This window comes from Camellia sinensis, chromosome 1 (genome assembly GCF_055761805.1).
Source record: "Camellia sinensis isolate YWXY chromosome 1, ASM5576180v1, whole genome shotgun sequence".
Lineage (NCBI taxonomy): Eukaryota > Viridiplantae > Streptophyta > Magnoliopsida > Ericales > Theaceae > Camellia > Camellia sinensis.
In genome coordinates, this window is record NC_138961.1 from 25,813,008 (window position 1) to 25,838,909 (window position 25,902).

At 32.8% G+C, this 25,902-nt stretch overlaps 3 protein-coding genes and 1 non-coding gene across 16 annotated transcripts; 2 read left to right on the plus strand and 2 right to left on the minus strand.

The window, feature by feature from the left end:
• The first annotated feature begins 2,033 nt into the window (after positions 1-2,033).
• Positions 2,034-5,565, plus strand: LOC114289256 (putative membrane-associated kinase regulator 4). The gene has a single exon (XM_028232920.2). It carries the CDS (start codon positions 4,072-4,074, stop codon positions 5,167-5,169), a length of 1,098 nt encoding a protein of 365 aa, XP_028088721.2. The 5' UTR covers positions 2,034-4,071; the 3' UTR covers positions 5,170-5,565.
• Positions 5,566-6,968: 1,403 nt separating this feature from the next.
• Positions 6,969-7,189, plus strand: LOC114323314 (small nucleolar RNA U3). Its single transcript, XR_003651113.2, has one exon. It is a non-coding gene; the product is annotated as a small nucleolar RNA U3 (small nucleolar RNA).
• A 2,491-nt stretch (positions 7,190-9,680) lies between these two features.
• On the minus strand, positions 9,681-15,051 carry LOC114323280 (uncharacterized). Of its 13 annotated transcripts, XR_003651072.2 has the most exons (9): positions 14,728-15,051; positions 14,604-14,653; positions 13,503-13,635; positions 12,583-12,689; positions 12,444-12,491; positions 12,263-12,311; positions 11,563-11,698; positions 10,369-10,400; positions 9,681-10,144 (listed from the first exon to the last, which is right to left on the minus strand). XR_003651072.2 is itself a non-coding variant. In XM_028270846.2 (7 exons), the coding sequence occupies exons 1-6, from the start codon at positions 14,924-14,926 to the stop codon at positions 12,279-12,281; spliced, it is 570 nt and encodes a 189-aa protein (XP_028126647.1). In that variant the 5' UTR covers positions 14,927-15,051; the 3' UTR covers positions 11,343-11,698; positions 12,263-12,278. The 13 variants fall into 13 exon arrangements, 4 of the variants coding, with proteins under 4 accessions (XP_028126647.1, XP_028126649.1, XP_028126650.1 ...); XR_003651071.2 differs by lacking the exons at positions 9,681-10,144; positions 10,369-10,400 and adding an exon at positions 11,343-11,408; XR_003651074.2 differs by lacking the exons at positions 9,681-10,144; positions 10,369-10,400 and adding an exon at positions 11,993-12,058 and having other exon boundaries at positions 11,343-11,698.
• A 5,120-nt stretch (positions 15,052-20,171) lies between these two features.
• LOC114323281 (ankyrin repeat-containing protein ITN1) lies at positions 20,172-24,054 on the minus strand. Its single transcript, XM_028270850.2, has 4 exons — positions 23,814-24,054; positions 23,089-23,592; positions 21,803-22,212; positions 20,172-21,558 (listed from the first exon to the last, which is right to left on the minus strand). The coding sequence occupies exons 1-4, from the start codon at positions 24,028-24,030 to the stop codon at positions 20,725-20,727; spliced, it is 1,965 nt and encodes a 654-aa protein (XP_028126651.2). The 5' UTR covers positions 24,031-24,054; the 3' UTR covers positions 20,172-20,724.
• Between the last annotated feature and the right edge of the window lie 1,848 nt (positions 24,055-25,902).

Consider the following 25,902-nt stretch of genomic DNA (forward strand, 5'->3'; position numbering starts at 1 on the left):
TATTTATGGCCTCCTAAAAGATAATGTAAAAATGTTATATTTTATTTTATTTCTTTCACAAAATTATTTTTAATTTTTTAGAATTTTTTTTTTTGAAAGAAGTTTCTGAACTTAAATTTTGTAAACATAAAAATGTCAGTTTTACTTGTTTTTTTTATTTATTTATTACTATTATTATTATTATTATTATTATTATTATTATTATTATTATTATTATAATTCATTTCTTTCTCTTTCTCCCACTTTTTTTGCTCATCACTATCGACCACCATTGGTGATGACCTCCATCGGCTACCATTGGCGACAATCACTTTTGGCCACCACCTCTTATTAATAATCTTTAGGCCTTGTTTGGGAACAAATTAATTTAATAATTTTTTGGTTATTTGGCTAAAATATGAGCTAAAAAAAAATAGTATGTTTAGGATGACTTTTTAATTTTTTGCAAAAAAATATGCAAAAAGTAAAGAGAATTTGTTGGTATGAGTTGTTGGTTATTTAATTTATTTGTGACTATTTGACTTTTTGACTAAAAAAGTCACTTGCCAAACGAGGCCTTAATAACCACCTTACACAGCCGACATACCACCATCTTTCACTATGACAACTATTTTTGACCACTTCCAGTGGCCAACAATCCTTCTGCTGGCATCTTTCAAAACAAATTTTTTAAAAGTGTGTACAAAGCATGTTTTTATGAAAAATAAAACCTTGCATTAGTTTTAATAGAAAGTAAAATCTTATAAACATGAATTTGATTCTACTATACGATCCACTAGACTCTCACTGGTCTTACATATGATTCCAATTTTAACAACCATCAATATATGCACAACCGATTTCATCTTTACCAACATCTTTCATCTATATTCTTATTTCACACACAAAATTGTACAACTGTAGTTCATTTTTAGAAACAAAAATTCGAAACAACAAATCTTATACATTTATTTGGCTTAAAATTTAAAATTTTATTCTTAAACTGTGTTTTCAAAAGTTTATGTTTAGTGATTATTTACCTTCTGTTGAAATATCCTAAAAACATTACTTGCTTGAAGATGTGTTTTAAGTTGCAAAATTTGTGCCTAGTACAAATTTGAGCAAAAAGTATTTTTGTATTTTTAGTGTTGGGTACAATGATGAAAAACAAAAGTTAATGAAAACAAATTTATGAGTGAACTATTTTTTACTTTTGAAAGGTAAAAAATGTTTTCCAAATTAAAATTTTACCAGTGTTAGCACACTATCACATCTGTCACTAATATCATTGCTATACAATGATTAATACATTTATTTCAAGAGCGTAGTCAAATACGAAAAAACATCTTTTATGAAATATATTTTTTGCCTAAATAAATGGAGCGGTCATGTTATAGGCTCTACTATAATACTTGTAACCACTAACCGATAGTGCTTTAACAATAGAGCTATTAAGCAAATTAAATTATTCGAGCTCGACTTGTATTTGCCTTAGTAGAAACTTGTTTAAAATTAACTTATTATATAAACAAGTCAAGTTTGAATATAATTTTAAGTTTATAAGCTCATATGTATTATAAAAAGTCAAGCTACCTGCGTTTTGACTTATTTGGTTAGTTAAAAACTCATTTAAGATCGATTTATTATATAAACAAGTTATATTTTTAAATTTGTTAAATTATTATATCAAACTTAAAACAGCTTGATATTGGGTTCGACTTGGCTGAATATGACACTCATTTGTGTGCCTTACTACACAACACTCAACGTCAGCTATAACAAAACAATCTACGGCCACTAAATTTGAATATCAAATTTTGAATGTCATATATATCACCAATTTGGTATCCTAAAATAACGGATAATCAAATGCATGAGTTTTATTATATTCATACATTGTGACACATAAGATTTTATTCAAAATAAATTTAATACCCAAATACCCAAATTTAATCAAATTATTGATAACGAAATGAATGAGTTTCTATAAAAGACAGTGATCCTTCTAAGCTGTGGTTGGTGAGAAACAAAAGTCTCGAGCTTCACAGGCATCCCTCCCTATCCTTTTCCCCACTACGAAATGTCGGATCCTGTGTTTGTTCCTTTCTCTCACCTCAACCCAAATCCATCCTCTCTCTCTCTACAAATATAGTTTTGTTTATATAAATGTGCTCACTTGTTCATATTATATGAAGACAAAACCGTGAGAAGTCTAGGGTAATTATTCTTCTTAAAGAAGTCTGGCAAAGAAAGTTAAAAAAAAAAACAAGCCAGGAATCCAGTAAAAAGTAGTAAAACTAGGTAAAGTAGTATAAAGTGTTTCTTTAGCTCCAAGTATTATTCTATTAATTCAAGGAGCAGCTTCTTTTGAGTTTAGTGTTTATTTGCCATTGGAGAGAGAGAGAGAGAGAGAGAGAGCAAAACATGACTATTATATTGGGAGAGTGCAGAAAACCTGGTTTTGAGAAATGGGCTGGTTCCAAACTTGAATATGGCTGATAGGGGGCATGCTCTCTCTTTGTATGAAGAAAAAAATAAAAATAAATAACAGTATTAACAGAAGTTTTTTTTTTAAATTTTTATTTTTTTATATGCCTATGTTGTCAGGGATGAAATTAGGAGAAGGCTATGGAAGCCATGACCCTCTTGTGTTTCTGTGAAAAATATGGTTTGTCATAACATTTTAAAAATATATCTCCTTTTATACATAAAATGACCCCTAGTATAAAAAATATATATCTCATTCTTCTCTCATCTTGCACCCTCTTTTTATTTTGCATCAAAAAAACTTTATCCTATTAAAAATTGCTTCTATGGAATTAATTTTTTTTTTTTTTGTGTATATACATAATATATATATCATATTGTACATACATGTGTGCTTATATAAATGGTGAAATTTTTTTTTTTTGTCTTTTGATTCCTCCGATGATGAAATCATGATTCCGTTCCTGCATGCTCTAACTAACAAAAAAAATATCGCAAGTAAGAAATAAAGAGCACACAGTACTTGTTTGGTTTAGTTTTTTACAAGTCCAAAGTTCATAATGAGAAAATAAAAAATTAAATACATCTCTGTTTTTTAACTTCTAATAATTAATTTTTTCAACTCATTTAAACTAATTTTATCTCATGACACATTTTTAAAATTTAAAAATTAAATCGTATCATTGTGTAATTGTGAGAGTGCACTCATCAAAAAAAAAAGAAAACATTTTTTTTTTCTGGATCATGGGTCACTCGGGATGGAACAAAAAAATGTTTCGCTGTGTTTTATTTTTCTTTCATTTCATATTTTTTATCACAAAATTATTCACAAATTTAAGATTCAAATGCAGTGTTAGTGACTTCTTGATCAATCATACAAGTGAAAAATAAATTACCTCTTTGTGTGATTAAGAAGAACACTGGAAGAGCACAAAGGCCCACAATACAGAGAACTCTAATTGTAAGTCTTGATGCTGTCAGCCACGGGGCCCTGCAAAAAACCTGAACCACAATAAGAGAAATGATTATTGTATAATTCATATGAACAATCCTTTAATATTTCTAACGATTCTCTCTCTCTCTCTCATGAAAGAAAAAAGAAAACTAAAGAGGAAGAAAAATGTTAGGAATATCAAATTTTTTACTAAACAAATGACTAAATGTCTTAGATGGGTGTGGGGTTTACTTTTTTTTGTAGACCGTAAATCCATGTGAGATATTTGGTCATTTATTTGGTAAAAAATTTAATATTCCTAGCATTACTCAAAGAGAAAAGAGAGATGGAATCCAGAAATTAAAAGCAAAGCAATGGGAAATAAACCATTTGAAATTTAATTCAGGTGACAAAAAAAATAGAGGCATGGGTCAGTGCTTTGGCCAATAAAGAAAACTCTCCCCATAATGCTCTGAATTTTATATTTGGAAGCATTCAAAGAATTTCCAAGATTTTGACAACTCCCTGGTCCTAATAGTAATTTTTTTTTTTTTCCACCATAATTTTGTCATCACCAACTCTTTTAAATGATGCTCTTGCCCCCTCCCTATTTCACCAAGCCCACCTCCCATTCCCAATAAGCATAACCAGGGGAGAGAGAGAGAGCTGAAATGGCTGCAGACCAAAACCACATATGTGACAATGCAGATGAAGACTACATAGATATGGAAGTGAGCTCAAACTCCAACTTCTTCTACCAATCCATAAGCTCACCTCCACATGCCCGAGAGTTCGAGTTCCAAATGTTTTCAAGCTCTTCTGAGAGAGAAACCACCACTTCACCGGCCGACGAACTCTTCTACAAAGGAAAGCTCCTCCCCCTTCACCTCCCACCGCGTTTACAAATGGTCGAAAAACTACTTCAAAACTCCATCTCTTACAATCACAAAAACACAGATGATGGCTTTGAAGAACATTTTAGCACTCCATTGACAACCACAACCTACACCACACCTACAGCCAATACCCCATTCGAGTCCTGCAATATCTCTCCATCAGAGTCTTGCCAGGTCAGCACAGAACTCAACCCAGATCAGTATTTCTTCCAATACTCAACTGAAGTGAGCGGTTTCATTGGTGACAACCCAAAAAAGTCCTGGACCAGAAAGCTTAAGCTGATCAAACAGTCCACAATTGGTTCAAAGTTAAAGGCTTCCCGGGATTACCTCAAGTCTTTGTTCAGTAAATCTGGCTGCTCTGATGAGTCTTGCGCGGCTGCTCCAAGAAACTTGGATGAAGGATCGGTTTCAAAGACCAAGGAGTACGTGAAGATGGCGAAAAAGACCACCCCATTCGGGCAGATTCACTTAGAGAGGTACCAATTGCCAAATACTACTGCCACAAGGAGCTTCAACAAAGAAAAATTTGCTGCAGATACCCGTGCTCGCCACAGAAGATCATTTTCTGGGGCGATCAAACGGTTTTCAACAACTAAGTCTTCTTCTTCGTCGTCTTCTTCATCTGGGTCTTCGTCTTCTTCAAGCTCGAGTAATTCAAATTGGTTCCACGACTCGCACTTTCTCAAGAGAAGCAGCAGCAGCGTGGGTTTGGATATTGAGAATTCGATTCAGGGCGCGATTGCTCATTGCAAAAGGTCACAACAGGAGTTCCATTCCAGAAAAACTGTAAATGAAATTGGTTTCTGTTCATTGTCGGCTTCAAGAGTAGTCCGCGAGGATCAAGAAAGGCCAGGACTTTGCAGAGGTTGAAGATGTGTGACAGAAAGCAAGAGAAATGGGAGTGGGGGAACAAGAACAAGAACAAGAACAAGTACAAAAGTTAAACACATTTTGATTGGGTTATGAGATGTTTTTCCCTTTTTCCTTTCATAATTTTGCGCAATGTGAATCGTTTGATTCAGCGCGAAGTTCAGAATTGTGCAGGGCTGTCCTGTACTGTTACGCAAAACCATGTTAAAAGTTTCTGAGTGCAGAACAGAAGTTACTTTTCCTAAAACAAAACTATAAGTACAACTTTATGCTTTAAAGTTCATCTCAGGAGTTGTTTTCTGTTGAAATATGTTCTCTAGTTTAACAATTGCTAATGACAATTAAATTATTGTTCCATCTATTTGAAAAGCTACATTGGGCATTTGCCAAACAAAATCATCCTCCTTCAATAAAATTTTGATCAAGTTAAACAGACTTAATTTCCATGTTTCAATTAGCTAATAGAATGGAAAAAAAAAAAAAAAAAAAATTAAAAACAATTGGGCTATTTTATGCACCACACAGTTTTCCAAGAACCGGGGTGATTTTTTTTTTTTTTTTTGGGAAGTAAAAGAAACAGAGTGATTGATAGAGAAGAAAAGCATTAAAATGAGAACCAAGAAGAAAAAGCATATAATCTATTTGGAAAACTTCAAACCTGTTAGAGAAATTTACCATCAATGTCCATCTTTTGCAAAGTTGGTACCAACAGGAGGTTTAATTGCGCTGTCTACCCTGAAACAGGTTCCATTTTGAGTGCAGCATCTATGAATCCATTCAACAGTCTCAGTTATTTGCAAAACTAAAAAGTCAGCTTATTTTTGCCTTTTTTCAACTTTGAGTAATTTTTATTTTATTTTATTTTATTTTATAACTTTTTAGGTCTGTATGACAATTCTAAAAATTAAAAAGATTTGAGTAAATTTTAAGCTCGTATTTTTCATTACAATGATTGAGGAAAACAGAAGATTTCAACCTATTGAGTAGAATTTAACTAGTTAACTGGGTTTAGACATGATTTTGATTTTCTTCTGAAAACAAAGTCAATTGAAAAAGCGTTAGCAGCCAAAGGAAAAGCAGAGCGATTTAAGATGTAATGAGACAAAGTTCTTTGTAAAATTGTTTTATAGTCTATAGATGCCTCTTAACTAATGCAAGAAGGGTTATTGCCAAATGGGCATATGTAATTCAAGGGTTAGAAATCGTTAAATACCTTCCATTGAATGAAAAAATTGAAAACCATCTAAATTTAATCAAAACGATATCGTTTAGTGTACTGCAGGAGTACTTCAGAGGATGAAAATGAAGTTTTTGCAGGACTATTAATAGGTGAAGAACACCTATAGAATGTGAAAATAACAATTTGCTGAAGAGAATTTCCCCTTCTTGATTGCCAACACGGTTCTTCACTCCCAAATTTTGATCTGGAAGTCATTAAACTTGTCCGAGTTCATAAACATAAGGTCATTCTTCTTCGAGTCTAAACAACAGCCCAACAAAGCATATCAGAAAATTACAGAGTCAAAAGAGCATATCAATGCTATGAAAATTGCGAGGATCTTTAGAAGTGATTTTCTTTGCACACAAACAGATATTCCAAATCCACTTACAATTACAACTTCTCCAGTATCAAATTCAGTATGGAAAACAGATGTGAAACAATTGAAGAAAACCAGACTAATAACAAAATATATAAATCCAAAACATCAATCTCTTTGAGAAACAAACAGCAAGTCCCACATCGAAACAATAGGAGAAAAAAGAGGTGTATTTATTAGTCGAGAAGAGAAGCACAAGGTACGACCTTACTTGAACAGGATCTGTTCTATAGGATCGTACTTCTGAATCCTTGTGTTCTAAGGAGACAGGACCCAAAATCTGGTGGATGACTCATGGCCGCTTGACCAGAGCGTGATTAATGGCTCTGTGGTTCAGTTCGTCTGGTTCACAGATCCGCAGAGGATCGTTCTCAGCTGTGGTTTGAACCGGCTGCGATGGTCAAGCGGTTGTCTGACAGATTCAACCCTCCTTTTGGAATTTTGCCTAAAAAACAAAACAGGCTTCTCTTCTCCTTTTCGGTCAACAAGAAAGAAACATTATTTGATTCCTGTTCTACTCTGTTTTTTGCCTAATTGTAAGGTTTGATAAAATACGATTTGCTCGTGTAATTTTAAAATTTATATTTCGTTTCTTAAAATTTTTAATTTTATAATAAATAATTTTTTTTATTAATATTGTAATTTTAAAAATTATATTTTGCCTCTTGAAGTTTTTAATTTCGTAATAAATGATTTCTTTTATTAATAAATTATCAAGTCAATGAACAATTTTTAATGGTGTTAAAAATTTATTTTAATTAATAATTCAAATAATTTTATTATTATATAGAATAATAGTTAGAAATTTTATTTTTTTATTTAATTTTATTAAATAAAAAATTATAATAAAATAATATTTGTAATTCTCTAAATCATATAGAGCAATTCATATTTTAAGAAAATCTCATTGTAATTTATTGTCCCAATTTTGATCCTTTTGTGTGAGATACAGAATGGAATTGTGAGTCTTTCCCAAATTAAAAAGGCAAATTAGACTAATAACAAGTCTCATAATTTTTGGGAGAATTTTTTTTAAGATTCTTGATATTAAAATTTTATAAGATAAATGACATATAATATTTTGAAAATAGCTAAGGTCGCTCAACATTTTCATAAAAAAAAGTTTGACTCAGAGACATTTAGCCCGACTCTTTGATCGAAATTTCTTTGTGATCATACTAGAAAAATTTCAAAATTTTTATGAGTCAGGCCAAAATTTCTCTGAGTCGAGCGAAATTTCTCCGAGTCATGCAAGATTTCTCTTAGTCAAATTATTTCTGTAAAAATATTAAGGAACCTTAGCTAATAAAAAAAATATATTAGACCTCCCACTGCACGAAGTTGGAGAGGGATGTTTCATTAATTTTTGACATAATTATATTGCTTTTTTTAAGTAAAGTAAAAATGATTAAAAAATAATGCAAATAATGTGATAGAAAGAAATATATATATATATATATATATATAAATGTAAAGAAGATGAGAGGGTTAAAGTGACTTAAAATTTTATAGAAATTCATTGTAATTATGCTAAAAAATAGTGGACTTATTGTATTTTTGTAAAAAATTTAAATCATCACATCAATGAAAAAATTTATAATTTTAATTATTAATATTTATCATATTTATCATTTTTTGTAATTATTTTGAAAATTTTCTGTGTGAAAGAAATTGTGACAAGTATGATTAATAATATTTTATAAAAAAATGCATGCATCTAAGAAATAAATCATATATATATATGTATGCAATTCATTATGTCAATAAAAGTATTTTCTGTTATTTGAAAAATAGTTTCAAACTTTTAATTTTGAAAAATATTTAAAGCGTCTATATTAGACATAAAAACAGCACGTTTAAGGTGACATTCAATATTAAAATATTATTATTGTTTTTTATATCACATCGTCTAGGGATTTTAATTTTTTTTTAACGTTGTATAAGAAATCAAAATTTTTAAACCAAAGTTGGTTTTTTATTTTTGGAACGAGACTCAAAGATGAATTGAATTCATTAATTTATGTATATTACATATTTAATTCTAAAACATTTTTTTCTAAATTTTTTTTATTTAATGAGACAGATGACTTTTGTACCTCTCATTTTGTTTTAGTCAAGGAAATTCCTTTGATAGACACCATATGGATCTGGTTATGTATTTTTTTGGTATATAATGTACATATTTTTAAATCGTGCACTTTATAAAAAAATTATGATTTTTTATAATGGACGTTATGATTGATGTGATGTATGTTATGAGATTTTATAGTAAAGTTATAAATAGAAAATTTATAATGTACCCTAAAATTTTTGAGATTTTTGTTATGACACTTTGAGATTTTGTTACGACATTTTTCACTGAAAAAAAATTATGACATTTTGGGTTTAAGTTACGACATTTTGTGAAAAAATTATGACAGCCATACTATATGTATCTTTTTAAGAGTGGACATTGTAATATTTCCCTAAGAAGTTGGATATTTTTAAGGGATTTTATTTTTAGACACGTAGTAATATTTTTTTAAAAAAAGATAAAAACAAACAATTTTTTATATTAGGTCCTCCAAAACACACTGGAAAAAATGCTTCCACCGCACTACTTCCAGTAACACCTATTACTTTTTTTAACTCTCTTAAAAATTTCAAAGTTCTGTTAGTTTTAATCTAAAAAAAAACTTACAAAACTATTTTTGTCTTTCATGAACTTACGGGGAAAAAAAATCAAAATTTAAATTTTTTAAGATCATCTAGTTGAGATAAATCTAAAAATAATGTCGTTTGAGTCCATTTAATAATTAAAAAAATCACTAAAGACAAAAAAAAAGTCAAACTAAAATAGCCAACTCTCAAAAGAAACACAGAGTCCAACAACAAAATATTAATACAAGGCATCCAGTTTAATTCTCAGTAAAATTAAAAGAAAGCAGAACTTTGATTCCCAATTTTTATAGTGTGTTGGTTTTGAAGTATAAAAACTCACCTCAATGAATCCAAACAGTTATACTAGCCTCAGCAGAAGACATTTCTTCTTCTTATATTCCTCTCTTTTCTAATCTTTTTTGACCCTAGAAAAGAGAAGAGGGCTTCTGGTGAAAGAGTTCCTTAAATCCTTTTCTTTTACTTTCTTTTCTAACCTTTTTTTCTCAGCCATTGAACAGAAAGGCAAATTTTAATACCCTCAACTAATGACTGGCTCATTTTATTTCTGCAATATGTATTTTAAAAGTTTACACATATGATATATACCCTCCAAACTAAGGATCCACAATCTTAAAATGTTCTTCTGTTGCAGTTCCATAGATTGTCCTCTTTTAAGTTTCAAGGGCATCTTTCCTTTTGGGTGGAACAAGAGAAAAGAATACCAAATGCTTATCGTCCTACCATAACAAATTAACAACAATATCAGTTACTAATTATAAAGTATAATATTAGTCCCATTCATAAGACGACAAAAATACAAGCAGCCATAATTTAACAGATGGAACATAAAGTAATTTAAAAGTAACACAGTTCAGGTTACGATCATTATCATTACACACTATATTCTGTTTAATCAAAAAGAGTAATAGAAATAATCATGAATGTGATTGCAAAAACCCACCTGTCTGCCCCTTGAAAACTTTTGAGAGACACCTGCAAACAATAAATTACATTATTATAAACTCACTTTAAAGCATAATGATTCCCAAATAGACGATAAAAAGTAAGGAAGAGGAAATCTCCAAATGCAGACAAACAAGCTTTGGGATAGCTCTTTCGCACCTTCTTTTGAATTTCAAGTGGGTGCACCAAACCTTAAACTAAGTAAACATGTCAGCCAGATCTTTGACAAGATTAGAACCAAACAAAGCAGTAAACAGACCTAATTTGATGATGCTGAGCACTGTGGGGTACTGATAAGCATATAACAAGAAGAACTTTTCCCACCCAGTTTCCATGAATTTCTAAAGGCTTAAAGGAGGGAAAGGTAGGCTTCAAATATCTAGAAGAATATTTCAATAATCTACTGTGTTTGTTACATCAAACTGTCTGTCATTTGAATATCAAGATGCCCTGAAAAAGAATTACATTGATGAGTAAAAACACACATTATTAACGCATACACCCATTATTAAGGTATAGCATACAGTTTCAAGTACTTCAAGACATTCTACTACCTTATTATTATGTATCACACTTTTCACTTTTGCCGGAGCATGCTAAGTTACAGATCAGTACTTACAAGAAAGACTTGTAGATCAATAAAGCTTAAGAGTTTAAAAGTACTGTTATAATCACCTTTACACGGGTTTTTTTTTTTCAGCATAAAGATAGAATAATCTGGTGCCATGCTTTGGATGAACAAAACTCTGGGTCAGCCCTTTGAGGGAGAGAAAATTTACATGAATTTAGAATGTAATGAATTTTCTGAAGACAAAATAACCAAAATGTTGCCAGTAGATTTAGTCCACTGCACCACCCACATGATGAGCTCCACTTATGTTTCATGTCTATTTCAATAACATTTCTTGAAACAGATGTGCTTCATGATGCAAAAAGGATTCACGCCTCTGCACCTCACGCAAGCAAGAAATATAGAAAAACTGCATATGCTGATTAATTATCTTTGTTGTCCATGACTAGCTGATAGATTTTTATATCCTGGAATCAAATATTCTCATTTTAACATTTGAACATCCCAGGAATGTATATTGAAAAAGAAATTACATTACCATTTAGATATTTGGTTCAATAATATATACATAATAGAACTAATTTAAAAAATCCTTATGTAGAACGGGAACGGGAACACCACCTCTCCCCATTGTAATAAGACTACCACTACGCGAGGTTAGCTCATTCTAGCAATGAAATTCCCATTATCAAAAGCCCGCACCAAACATGAGAAATTGGTATGATGGGAATCAGATATCCATTTGCACCCTTGATTCCTGCCAAATAAACACACCCATCCATTACTAGATCCTTTCGACATCCATCAACAAACCAAAAGGTATGGAAATAGTAATGTTGAACAGAAGGAAAAACAAAGCCTTTGTAGCAATTAATTCAGATTTTTTTTATGGTTCATATACAGTCTAGAAGACATCTAATTCTCCAACACAACTGAACTTACACTTTAGTATTACTAGCCACAAGTTTGGAATATAAGAATACTCAGTCTACAATGAGTTGCATAATTTACAGAGGAATTTGTTGGTTTACAAATTGTTAGCCTTACGGACCTTGGCTTCACTTGACATGCATCAAAACTCGGTAACATCATATCCCCAATTCTCGTGTTAGATCACCTACTAAAGGGAGGAAAAGAGAATATAGAAGTGGGCGAGATCCAAGAAGAAAATATGTAGATGCACTTAACCAGGCATATATGTCACAGTAGATTAAACACATTGGGGTGACAACATGCATATGTGCCAGTGGATTAAACTTTATTAGTCGGTAACAGCAAGGTGCATATTCAGTAAATCAGGGACTCATTCAGAAGAAAATACCTTTCCCTAAGTGATGCTATTTGTTACTAAGATCCTTCTCCTGCTCCGTCTAACATAAAGAAGAAAAAGAAACAAACCAACATAGAGAAAAAGTTCAAATTAAATCCATTCACAGATAATGATACAAAAAACCAAACCAAAGCATCACCTAAGATTCAGAGCTACATAACTGTTACTTAACTGAATTATATGCTAGATGTGAGCTGGGTGCTTGCAGCCTGAGCATGATCTGCCATCAAGAAGTAGGAATGATGTAAGGTCTCCCTAAATCGATGGATGGTGCAGAGTGCAGAGTGCAGACTACAAGAATAGATCTATACCTTTGTTTTCTCATTTTTTCCAATATAATAACATAATTGTTTGCCCCTAAGGAGCTTTTTCCGAGCCCACAAAAGCTCAACTGTATCCTCTTGAAGGAGTTCCAAGTCTGAGAAATCAACATTTTTATGCAATACATCAATACTTCTTCATATTTTGATAAATCAGAAAAGTAAATTTGTAGGAAATTGTAAAGAAAGTAATCACACCATGAACTAGAAGGCAGAATAGACGATGATAAAAGAGAAGAGAAATCTTGTTGACATAACAAAATCCACCCCTTGCATGAAACAAAGTGACAAAATGTACAAAGCAGCTACCCTCTACTTCCATATTTACCAACTGGTACATAGAATTAAGTTTGAATGAATGTCTTGAACAAGTAGCCAAAATTCATGTGTATTAGACAATGACTTGATCAATTGACATACATATTGCTGATACATATTTAGGTAACACAAGACCAAAAAATACTATGATAAAATAAGTCATAGAAATAAGATCAAGTAGTTGACCTAGTGGATGAGATGCTAGTGGTGCTTGGGTTTGAGTCTTACCATTATGCTATGCAACTTTCTATTCCCCACTGACCAATTGTTAAGAAAACAAATCATAGAGATATCATAAATTATTTGTCCAAACCTTACAAAATTCTTTACCACAAAATGCATTGCATCTTTTTTGACGGCAAGATATATATCTACAAATAAAACCAATTCATCCTTTCCTTGGTTTTGAAAAATTAATAAGACAAACAGAACTAAAGCAAAGAGTAACAAACACATGGATTCATTTCAACATTTAGATAATATATACAGGAGCATTAGCAATGCTCGATATTATATTTAATTAACTTTTTAATTAAAAAATGTATGAAAAAATAACAAAAAAACACAGTTCACTTTGGCAACAACAGAAATACCTGTTAGGAGCTGCTGTAAATTGGAATCTGGAAAACCCATTATATGATAATTTGTGCTGAATTCCCTTTCAATGCTTTTTACATGGCCTTTCAGTGCAGAAATCACCAAAGGCTTGTTATGTAGAACCTGGTCCTGTCATTGGAACCGACAACTTGAGAACAGAATGTTCAAGCAACAAATATCAAGCCATCAGTACAGTCCATTTGGTTGTTAGAAAGTTAAAATAATTACATCCTTGGGCCTTTATGTTTACATGAATTTATTTTCTAGAATTTTTTAGATTCAATTAAGCCAAATAGCCCTTTAGGCTCAAACGCGTAAAGCTTCTCGTGTTTCCAGATTCCTTTTCTATTCAAATATTTGCACAACCACCAAAAAAAGGAACACCAAGTGTCACCACCAATCCTAGTTCTCTTGAGAATTGGGATTATAAGGAAAACTATTATTTGGATCCTTAGTCCATTTCAACACACCCAAACCGCACACTTTCACTTAAAGGCGTGATATAATACAACCACGCTTTGATCTAAATTCTAATGGGCACAGTTTGTAGTGTCTCAATGAGTTTTATAAGAATGCACCTCTCAATTGGGCTTGCAAAACGGGTAGGATCCAAATCAAGAAGACTATGCGGAATAATAACAAGGAGATCTACTCCAATAACTAATTTCATAATGATCATATATTTCTACTATTTCATCTTACCATCTGAGTCAGATGTGTCAGCCTAGTTGTCAGCAGCACGACATTGGATATATATATATATATATATTGTGTTGACAAATAAGATGATAACAATGTGATAAGTGTAAACTTTATTGCTACTCCAATATGACAATTGTGCATAGGAAAAGCAATGCAGGTCAAACAAATAACAAAATAGGGTCATCAAGCCCTCACTTATCTAGTGAACCACAAATTAAAGGGGTCAATGAATCCAATGTCAATTGCAAATTTGCAATATCAGAATATATGAAACAATTTATAAAATAATGAAACAGAACTGTAAAATTCATAAAAAAACGAATACAAATAAATCAAACAAATTCATATATATATATATATATAGAGAGAGAGAGAGAGAGAGAGAGAGAGAGAACCTTGGAAACGTAGGACTTGGCTTCTGATAAAGCTCTGAATAGAGTGGTGACTGCAGCGAGATGGTGAAAATAGAGAGTGAGATTAAATAGGAGAGAGAGAGAGAGAGAGAGAGAGAGAGAGGACCTTGGTGGTGTTGGGGAAGGAGAGAGAGACGGGGTTGGAGTTGGAGGAACAAGCGCTGAATCGTGGATTGAAGATTGGCAATTTGGGTGAGGACTCTGGCGATTTCGTCGGTGGTGGAAGTGGCTGGGCAGTCGTAGAGGAACTCGGTTAGGTCGTCGCCACCACCGTCGCCGCCGTGCTTCACCTGAATTCGAACCATCTCTCTGGCGGTGTTTCTTGCGAGTCTGGTTTCAACGAGTGCCACTGGTGTTTAGCTCTGTTCGTATAGGGGTGGCGATCGGCCCGAACCAAACCAGCCCAGCCCAGCCTAATATTTATAAGGTTGTGGTTGGGTTGAGATTTTACACTTATTAATACTATTAAAATTGGACTTGTGGTAAAGAGTGTTAGCCCAATTCGTTTTGCTTATTTATAAAATATTAATTATAATTTTATATTATTTGAATAAATTATTTGCTTGTCCTCTTTGAAAGATGTGTACTTTATTTTAATCTCACAACATTTTGAGTAAATCCTAAAGTCTTGCATGTTTTTCTTATTCTCTTTACATTTTCTTTCTTTTCTTTCTCTTTCTGATATACAGTTATCTACATCTATTGGTTACCAACTCTTTACTTTGTCCTCACTAATAGCGAATGAGATGAATTTCGGGTGAAGAAAATGAGTAGTTCTACTCATATATGATGTATATCTACTTAGATTTACATCAGATCCTGTTAGATCTAAACCAAAAATAGTTGCAGGAGTACAATCCTCTTTCTATATCTGTTTCTCACCTTCAATCTCTCAATTTTTCTACTTTTTCTCTACTGCACACTTCTCTTTTCCTATTTTAATGGAAAAAAATTTTAAATTCTGAATAAGTTGTTTTTGAATTTTAGTTACAAATAGTGAAAACTATAAAAAAAATTAGTTTCAATTTTTTTTGTATTGAAATAATCATACTTTAAAAATGCAAAAATTTGCGATTTCAGGACATGCTTTTACTATAAATTTTTACATTTTCTTGACATGTGTTTTCAGTTTGATGAATAAGGATAAATGCTTAATAGAATCGAATTAGAATCCCTTCCTTGACTTTTCTTCTTGATTTCCTACTTGTTGGGTCATTGGGCCCACTTTTAGGCCCAATTTCGATAATCTAAACCGTTTATATTTTAAGATTTGTTGAGTATATCATACTTGTAAAAAATAAAGTTGATTGGATATCAGAAAGCATGTGTTCGGATCATCGAACTAAAACCATTTTTTTAAAAAATTTAATAAACAGTTTTCCGAACACATGTTTTCTGATATCCGATCAACTTCATTTTTTACAGGTATGATATACTCAACAAATCTTAAAATGTGCACGGTTAGGATCATCGAAATTGGGCCTAAAAATAGGCCCAATAACCCAGCAAGTAGGAAGTCAAGGAGGAAATTCAAGGAGGGGATCTTGGTTCAATAGAATCATAATTTGAAACTGTGTAGTTTCAAACCTTACTTTTCAGTTTGATCAATATTGGAGATTATTTGCTTAAGCTCTACAAAAATTGAGAAATAACATATGTTTTTCCCATTGTTGCTTTTGTCCATTGTTGCTTTTGTTGTTGTTATATTTTTTTTTCCCCTTTTCAGTTTATAAATATTTAGCACATTTTGCTATATTTTTTTGCATTAGTTTCTCCATTTATTATTTTTTTTTGATAATATTCTGGACATTCCAGTGAGTTTTCGACGACATTCTTAATGTTTAGCGAATGTTTTGGACATTTTAGTGACTTCCAATGACGTTCAAAACACTCCAACGATATTTTGGCAAATCTTTGACGATACTTCAGTAACTTTTCAATAATGTTGAACACTCTGACGACCCTTCAATTAGGGATGACAACGGGTCGGGGCGAGGCCGGGGATCACACTTCCCATCCCTGATCCCTGATGGTGGAAATTCCCCTATTATAGCCCCCTAACGGGGATCGGGTTTCCTCGACCCCAAACATTCCTCGGTCCAAAAAAAAAAAAAATCACCAACAACAGATCAAGATCATCGGAGCCAATGATATCACCTCCAAAATCAACAGCCTCTCTCTCTCTCTATATACGTGTGTGTGCGTACATGAGGAAGTTTGGATCATCTCTATCTTCTTTCTTTACCAAAAACAAAAAAATAGCTACAACAATAGTGAGTTAAAAAAAAAAAAAAAAAAAGCAAAACAGCAACAACAATAACCGCGTGAGGGAGGAGAACGACGCTGGTGTGAGAGAAAGATGAGCCGCAGTGAGAGAGAGGAGGTGATACTGCACCGTGACCGTGAGTGAGAGTGGATGACGCTGGTGAGGAAGGAGAACAATGCCAGTGAGTGAGAGAGACAGAGATGCGTCGCCGCCGTGACGCCCTGAGGGAGAAGTGACGCCGGTGAAAAAGAGAGGCGGAGCCGTCATCGTAAGCACCTACAGCACGCAGAAAAGAGAAGAGAAGTGAGTGAATAGAAAAACCCTAAACATATATATATATATATATACGGGGATGGTTCGGGGATGATTCGGGGTAGGGCCAAGGCGGGGGAACCTATTTCACCATCCCCGGCTTGAAAACCGTCGGGGATCCATTTTTCAATACCAGCCCCGACTCTATGGGGGTAATTTTAAGAAAAAACCCGGCTTATCAGGGCTAGGTGGTTCGGGTCCTTACTGGGCCGGGTTCAAATTGCCATTCCTACCTCCAGTGACTGTCTAATAGAAGTTCGATAGTTGTGAAATATAGCAGTGTCTTTAATTTTTTTTTTAAATGATATTTTTTTTGGTAACAATTAAAAATATATAAAATTAATTGGTGCAAGTGTTTTGTTTTGGGACAAAATAAATTTTGAACTTTATGCATAGGCCGACTGGTAAGTGCTCCATATTTAATTATAAAATAAAGTAAAAATATATATAAAATATAATATATATAGGGTTTAAATTAAAAATATTTATTAAAAGTTATAGTTATTTTACTATTAAACTTTGTTAACATTAAAATTTAGGATCTAAATAATATTCATTGAAGAGAAAAAAAAAATTAATAACTCATATCTATTAAGTCAAGTGGGTGGGCTTGAGGCTTGAAATTTTTTCAGTGCTGAAATTAGAATGATTAGATTAGAGCCATCTTGGGCCGGGTGCCCTAATTTACATAGCCATGAGTTGGGTTCGGAGCTATTAAAAAGAGCGACAATGCTACATAGCTCAAATTTTGTGGTTCAAAAGTGGTTTAAATGGCCAAAACGACGTCGTTTTGAGTACAGAATAACATAAAAATGGCCAAAACGACGTCGTTTTGACCATTTGAGCCACTTTTGAGCCACAAAATTTGAGCTATAAGACATTTTCCTGAAAAGAGTGTCCAATAAATTTTTTATTTTTTATTTTGAAAATATTGTATTCTTATAAAAATTTTATTGAAAATTCTCTATCAAAATTATATAATAGATAATTATTAGAGTTATTTATTTAACAATGATATTTTTATAATTAAGAGTTTATTAAATTAGGAATTGTTTGCAAAAAAAAATTTGTAGTATATTTTTTTAAAAAAATTATGACAAAATTATTATTAAAAATTGATACATTTGACAAATCCTAGGTGAAATGAATTTTTCTCGCTTTTTTTGTTAAATTAATTTATAATATTTTCAAAATACAAATTTTAAAAATGAAATCAATATTTCCTAAAAAACCTCATTTCTTCTCAAACATCAATTGCCACTGTTGGCTCAGATTTGTTTCTCTTTCTTGCTGCATGCTGGAATAGAAATTTGTCTCTATTTTCTTCTTTTTTCTCATAGACTTGTTAATCTATTTGTTCACGAACATATATACATATGTTCATGAATATTATAAGAAATTAAGACTTCATTGTTATTATCTAATAAATCTAATAAGCTAACTTATTAACTAAAAAAAAAAACCAATTTTACAATCTTTAGGTCAAATAGCACACTTATTTTTTATTATAAAAAAAATTAAAAAAAAAATCAATTGTTAGTTATTCTAAAAAATAAAAAAATAAAAGTTATAAATAGTAAAAGGAACTAATTTTTTTTGGCATTAATTTTTTTATTAGCTTATTTGTAGCCAATACACTAGTTTCTGGGGAAACTCCAAAGGAAAACTAAGGATTGGTGCTTGATAAAATGTCTTACCCCAAAACTGTCATGTATGGTGTTTTTTTTTTTTTTTTTTTTTTTTGAAATCCAAATGAATTTCAAATCCATTCTCAAAGCCAAATCAACGTATCCAAACACAACTTTAGGAACAATTAGAGAAGATTTCAAATTAAGTTACCCAAATACATCATTTTAGGAGCATAAATAAAAATCTAGGACAGTTGTGAAAAGTAAATTTGTTGCCTTTTTCCTAACATGACAAGTTGAACTTTACCCCTTCCTTTTTTTTTAACACCCACCTTCATCCTAATTATACCCTCATGGCTACTGGTTTGAAACCTCAACCTTTGCCACCTTTGGCCACCACCACACAATCTCCAACAGCCCCATCCGACCCTCCCCAGCCCCTCTCCACCACCAAGAATCTCCTCCCACAGCCCTCATCACCACTGCAAACCTCCTCTCTTCTCCCTCCTCCCCTTCTTTTCTTTCATGGTCTCGCTTTCTCTCATAGCTACCAACATATTATAGCCAGGTGGGAGTCCAAAGAAAAGAAAAATGAAAAATGTTTGAGGGTTACAATTTTTGTGATCACAATGGCTCAAAATTGTCAAAACGACATCGTTTTGGGTGCAAAACATGCCAAAACAACGTCGTTTTGACAGTTTTGAGCCATTGTGACCACAAAAATTGTGACCCTCTAACATTGCTGAAGAAAAATATCTCCCTGTTCTTTTTTTTTTTTTTAATATCTTTTTTATTAATAAACATGATAGCAAGACAAAATTTTAAAGATGGAACACTAAGAAGAATGAATATTTCGCAAAATATACTGTACTCGTACTGAATACTTACCAGCATATGATACCTCGTATGATATTTCCGCGTATGTACCGGATACACGAAAATTTTTAACGTACCCAAACATACCTAGTATATACCCAAGTACCATATCTCAATTGAAACAATATTTTCTTCTACCACAGAAATAAAATTCCTTTCACTAAACTTTTTTTTTATTTTTTATTTTATACTTAGTATGATTTTAAAATTAAACTATAATTTATAAATTATTTAATATATTGACATTAATTTTGATGTATACCTTTCCTTTTGATATTAAATGTTAATTGTAGATTGAACCTTAACAAATTAAACCACTTAATTACTTTTTACATCATTCCAAATTAAAAATAAATCATTTTTTACAAACATACCAACATGTACCCGTACTTTACTTTTTTTTAAATTTTATCATATCAACGTACTTGCTTGTAACGTATCAGCACCAATACTTGTACCTGTGTTTCATAGATGGAACATGAAGGATAATTCATTCAAATGTCGTCCATAGACGCTCGGAAAATGATAGCTACCATACAACCACCAATTACCCAAAATCTATACCAGTATCTGGGGGTTGCAGTGTTGGCTAATGATGCCAAATAGTTCAGAAAAGTTTAAGGATATAGTTGAGCTGAGAATATTACGCAACATTTAAACAAGTAGAATATTAAAAAGTCGAAATATCCACCCGCAACATCATGTTGATTGTTAGCATAGCTTCAAATGTTCAACCTGTGTTCTTGAAGCTGAAAATGACAGCATTGATTTCACATCATTTCATGCTCAAGTTATTTTGGTCCCTCCAATTTTTGCTCAAAGCCATTTAACCAATATGCCAAGTACTTGGCAGATTTGAAACTCAGACCACAATGTAGGCACCATCCAGCAAAATTTCAAACTTCATAGTCTTTGAACTCCATATATGCAGCACAAAATGAAAGTAACCACCATTTTTCCTCTTCTCCTCTAGCAAAATAGACATAAACGGGCCTAATATCAACGGCTACGAATTTGCAGATCAAAGGGCATAAATCCGATCAACATCAACTTCCGAGTTGGAGAACTCAGAGTGATGCCAAGAGTTGGATCCGCTTCTCGCACTTTTCTCTCTCTTCCTCATCGACCGAGACCTCTTTGACCTCACCACGTAGTAGGTCATGGTGCCAAGAACCCCAACCATTATAACTCCCCCAACAACTGTAACCAAAACTGCAGCCCACTCATGTTTCCGACCAACCACTATATAAGACGAGGCCAAAAATGCCACGGAAGTGCAAACCGAAGCCAACCACATCAACTTGTTAATCACTACCACAACCCGTCTCTCAGCTTTTGTCTCTCCTCTAACCAACGTAATCTGAACTACCACAACAGCCAAGGACGTAAATAGCGCAATAGCATTAAAGATGAAGAATATTTTAAAAGAAGCGTTGGCTGCCACCACAGCCATTCCGCTGTCTTTATCCCCACCTGGTACGGTGAAAATAGCAGCGAAGGCAACTGTAGCAAAAAGCACAGCAACCACAGTCACTGAATTAGTGGCATTATTGATTCCCTCACGGTGTAGTTTTCTGAGCTCTTTAGCAATCCCGTGAACATTTTTGTTGGTCTTCTTAGTTTGTTCAAGCTGCGTGTGGACGTCTTTCTTAATCTGAGTCACGGTATTTCTCAATTCATCCCTTGGCTGGTTCAGTTCGTTAGCTCTAAGAGCACCATAGCGATAAAGGCATTCTTTTATATTAGAGGATTCCTCGGAGAGGGAAAGCTCTTCGGCTATGTCAAGAGCTGTTTTGTGATCTCTGGTCAGTGCATTAACAATGGTGTCTGGGAGACGTAGCAACTCATTCACTATCTGAAAAGTCAAAAAGTTAAACAAAAATCAACTTTCAGCCCCTGTGAATATGTTGGATCTTGCAAAATTCAAATCTTTTGAGAAAATTATAAGAAGCTTAAAGCCTTTTTGAAATCCCCTATAAAAAGCTTGACAAAGGACCATATAATTTTACATCAATAATTCTTGGTAAAGGCAAATTGGATCATTGAATGTTCGGGGAAAAAATTAGGTTCAAGAAAAATTCAGCAACACCAAACTATACCTCTGCTCGCTTTTTCCTGGTAGCTACATGTAATGCAGTGTTGCCAAACTTGTCTGGCAGCATCACAATGGCTGGATCAGCCTCAAGAAGTAATTTGACCACGTCGCAGTTAACCCCTTTTACAGCCATATGCAATGCGGTCTGCCCTTTCTTGTCTGTCCTTCTTGCCAATTGTGGATCTTTGTCAAGCAATGCCTTCACAATGTCCACGTGTCCCTGTCTGGCAGCTAAATGCAATGCATTTTTGCCATTGGATTTAGAAATCTCTAACAAGCTACAATCCTTTGACAGCAGTTCATTAACTACAGCTGTATGCCCCCTTGTAGCTGCAGATATCAGAGGGGTTGCATTTGATGGGCCAATCGTTTTACTTAGCTCTGGGTCATGGTCAAGTAGCACCTGGACAATTCCTGCAATTAAAGAGTCACTTTAAGTTTACCCGCCCGGTTTTGTACGGAACAAATATAACTCAGGGATGGAAATCTAGCAGGAAGAAACATTTTTGTCACAGAAAATAAATGTAGGCTGTATAGTAAACTACATATCGGGTCACCTGCAGATTCACAAAAGTAATGGTAGATCAACAAATTTTTTGGTATATGTCATTCCACATCCACATTCAACCTGCGTGTTGAATTAGAGCACTTCCAAAACTTTAAAAATGGAGACTTTTTAAGAGAACTTCAACACCATGTTCATCCTTTGGAGAAGATATCTCAATGAATTCAAAAGCATTTAGATATTGTAAAAACAATTAAAATTTATAAATAAGCTAAGATATATCTACTAACTAAAGAACTCGAGGCAATCAATGATAGTATCTACGATGAACCCATTGAAATATTGTAATAGCAACCAGACAAACTACTTCATATGCAACTTCTCTAATTTCAATGTCACTGATAAAACCTGATCCTTCATTTTCTTAAGATAATGAACTCAGTTTTTTACACCCAATTGCAGCATACAAGCCAGACCAAGTACTGAAATATCAGTCGTTATGTAATGTTCATAATATTTTTTACAAACATTCAAATTGTGATGAATATGGTTAAAACATTCTTATCAATAAGGTTTTTGGCATTTGCTAGTGCTTCAAAAAAATTCACGAGCTTGGTTTCCGATTCCCGCTACTCATTGGCCAATGATACCGCAATTTAAGAACCATGAGCATATTTTCAAATTATAAGGCATGGCAATGAAATATGAACAAACCCAAATACAGACAAACTGGAATTAAACAATTTATAATAAGCCAAATTGCTTAACAAAGTTGAGATCATCACCATGGTGTCCTTGACTCGCAGCGATATGCAGAGGATCATACTGAGACTGATTCTTCTTAGAAATACTATCCTTTCTCGCATACTTCAACAACTCCTTCACAACATCAAGATGACCTCGATCAGCTGCCGTAAACAGCGCCGTCTCCCCCAATTGGTTCACCTCATTCACAACCGAGGCCCGAATCTCCGCAACCTCAGCATCCAAGTCCTCTCCACTGAGATTCCCCACCATCTGAGTATCAATATCGTCCAGAATCTGCTTCACCGCCGCAAGATCGCCCCGCTGCGCCGCCAAATGCAGCTCGGTGTCGTTGTGCCGACCAGTCACTTGCTTCACGTACTTCTTCTTCCCAGCCTGATCGATTCGCTTGCCGGAATTCGACAAGACTAGAGCCGGAGCAGTCGCTGACGACGGAGACGGAGACGGCGACGGCTCCGGCTCAGCCAGAGGGTTTTGGTTCGGCGGCGGAGCCATGAGTCCCTTCTCTAAATCTCTTTCTCCTCCTAATCAATCACTCAACAATTAACATACAAAAACTATCTATGGCCAAACATATATATATATATATATATACAAATTTACAAAAATTAGCTTCATTTAGCTCGTTTGTATCAGCTTGGTTTTCATTTTCAGGGAAAATAACTATGGAAATTATACCGAGAAAATTTGATCGATCGATGTGCGGTACATAACAGAAAGAATAGAATTGAGAGAGAGGGAGTACCTTGGTCGATGGTTGAAGCCATGTTTGGAGTGGAGGTGCAAACCCTAAAGAAAGAGAGAGAGAGAGAGCGCTCAGATTTGTGGAAATCGTGTACAGAAAATAGAGTGGAAAAGGAGGGGATGAATGAACGATAACAAAAAGGACGAGACGACAAAGAGAGGAAAGTGAAGACGAAGGTCCCTGTGGGAAAAACTTGGTGAGCAGCGGATATTTTCATCTCTCGAAATTGATCTAATCGAATTAATATGTCGCATTTTTGTTTATTTTTTTAAATTTATTTAATTTTTGACGGAGGTTAGATTTGAGATTTTTTCGGTTACAATTAAACCGTTAGTAAGTACTATTAATAATTTGTAAAATTTTATATTTTTAATTTATTAAATATTTTGTTTATATTTTTAATTTGTTTTTAATTTATAAATTCTTTTATCAAATGACAATGGTAGATATTTGGTATTTTTGTGTGAAAAATATATGGTTTAATTTTGTCATTTTGTTTAAAAATCAAATTAAATAGTTTTTGAATAAAAAAAAGTAATAAAATAGTTTTGATAATACATGATTTTCTTATATGTATTTATTATTAGTATTTGACAATTTTACTTGAGGTTATGGTGAGTTTTATTGTTATCCAAAAAAATATTGATAAGTTGTATTATGTTCAAAATTTATAAAAATTTAAACCACTAAATTGATTCGTATCAATCTGTCAATCCACATCTGTCAATTCGGAGAACGGATGTGAATTGATTTTTTCAATCCGCCCATCCGACAGACTGATGGCGAATTAAAAGTTTTTCAACCGCAACCGAACCGCGAACACCTCCAGTGAGGATGTATCTATATACCGCTTATCATTACAAAAAAAAAAAACATAATTTTATAATTTTATAATTTTTAAATTATAATTATAAAAAAAATTCATAATTAAATAAAAAAAATTATAATTAAATATTTTAAAATTGTATTATAATTAGAAAAAAAATTAATCATAATTAAAGAAGAAAATTACGTAACTAAGAGACCATGTTTGTTTGGCTCTATACGATGAATGTGATTAAAAGTACGGTAAAATTAAGTGAGAAAATTATTAATGTGATAGTATTAAATTGAGTATGTAGTATAAAAAGTATTTGTTCATACACCACTAGATTAATAATACTATAGATAGCCTTAATATATAAAATAATATTTTTAATTTTTACTATTTTTTTAATATTATAATAATTATTTTTTTGTTCTAAAAAATATAAATTTTACTTAAAAATTATTTAAAAATTCACTAATTCCTTCACTCAATTTCTAATCCCAATCCTACGATGGAACTGATAATCCTACCAATAGAGAATTATTAGTCCAAGAAAATAATAAATCTCTCACTTATGTTCTTAACCAAACACTCTATAAGCCTCCGTTTGGGAAGTGGGTTGGCTTTTTGGCTTTTTGACTTTTTGGCTATTTTAGCCTGGGCTATTTTAGCCTGGTTTGGGAAGGGCTTTTTGGCTTTTTGACTTTTTTGACTTTTTTTGTGAGAGAGGATTGTAATGATTATGGGTTGGATTTGATGTTTTGTTTTTTGTGACTAAAATAGCCTATTTTATTTTTTGTGGCTATTTTAGCCAAAAAAATCTAGGCTTTTTCTTGCCAAACATTAGATCTCACGAACTATTAATCTCATCTCCCTCTTCAAAAAGCAAATAAACATGGCCAGGTATAGAGTATGGAGCGTGCAAAATAAAATTCTCCCCAAACTTGATTTAATTACATTCACACCATGTAATTTGTTAAAGGTTAATTACACTATTATCCCACAATTGTTATTAATATTATTTTATGTTTTTCAATTTTGAAATTTTACATTTACATTGCAAGGAAAGAGAAGTAGTAAAGGTGACGGTTATGATTAGGATTACAAACGAACGAAGTCGTTCATAAACATGTTTGAAGTAGGTTTGGTAAAAACTTGTCCGAACTTGATTTGTTAATTTTTTTTATGTTCAAATTTGAATTCGAACTAGTTAAAATTTTATTAAACAAACTCGAATATAATAAAACTCGGTTCGTTAGCTAACTCGTTTAACATTTATTA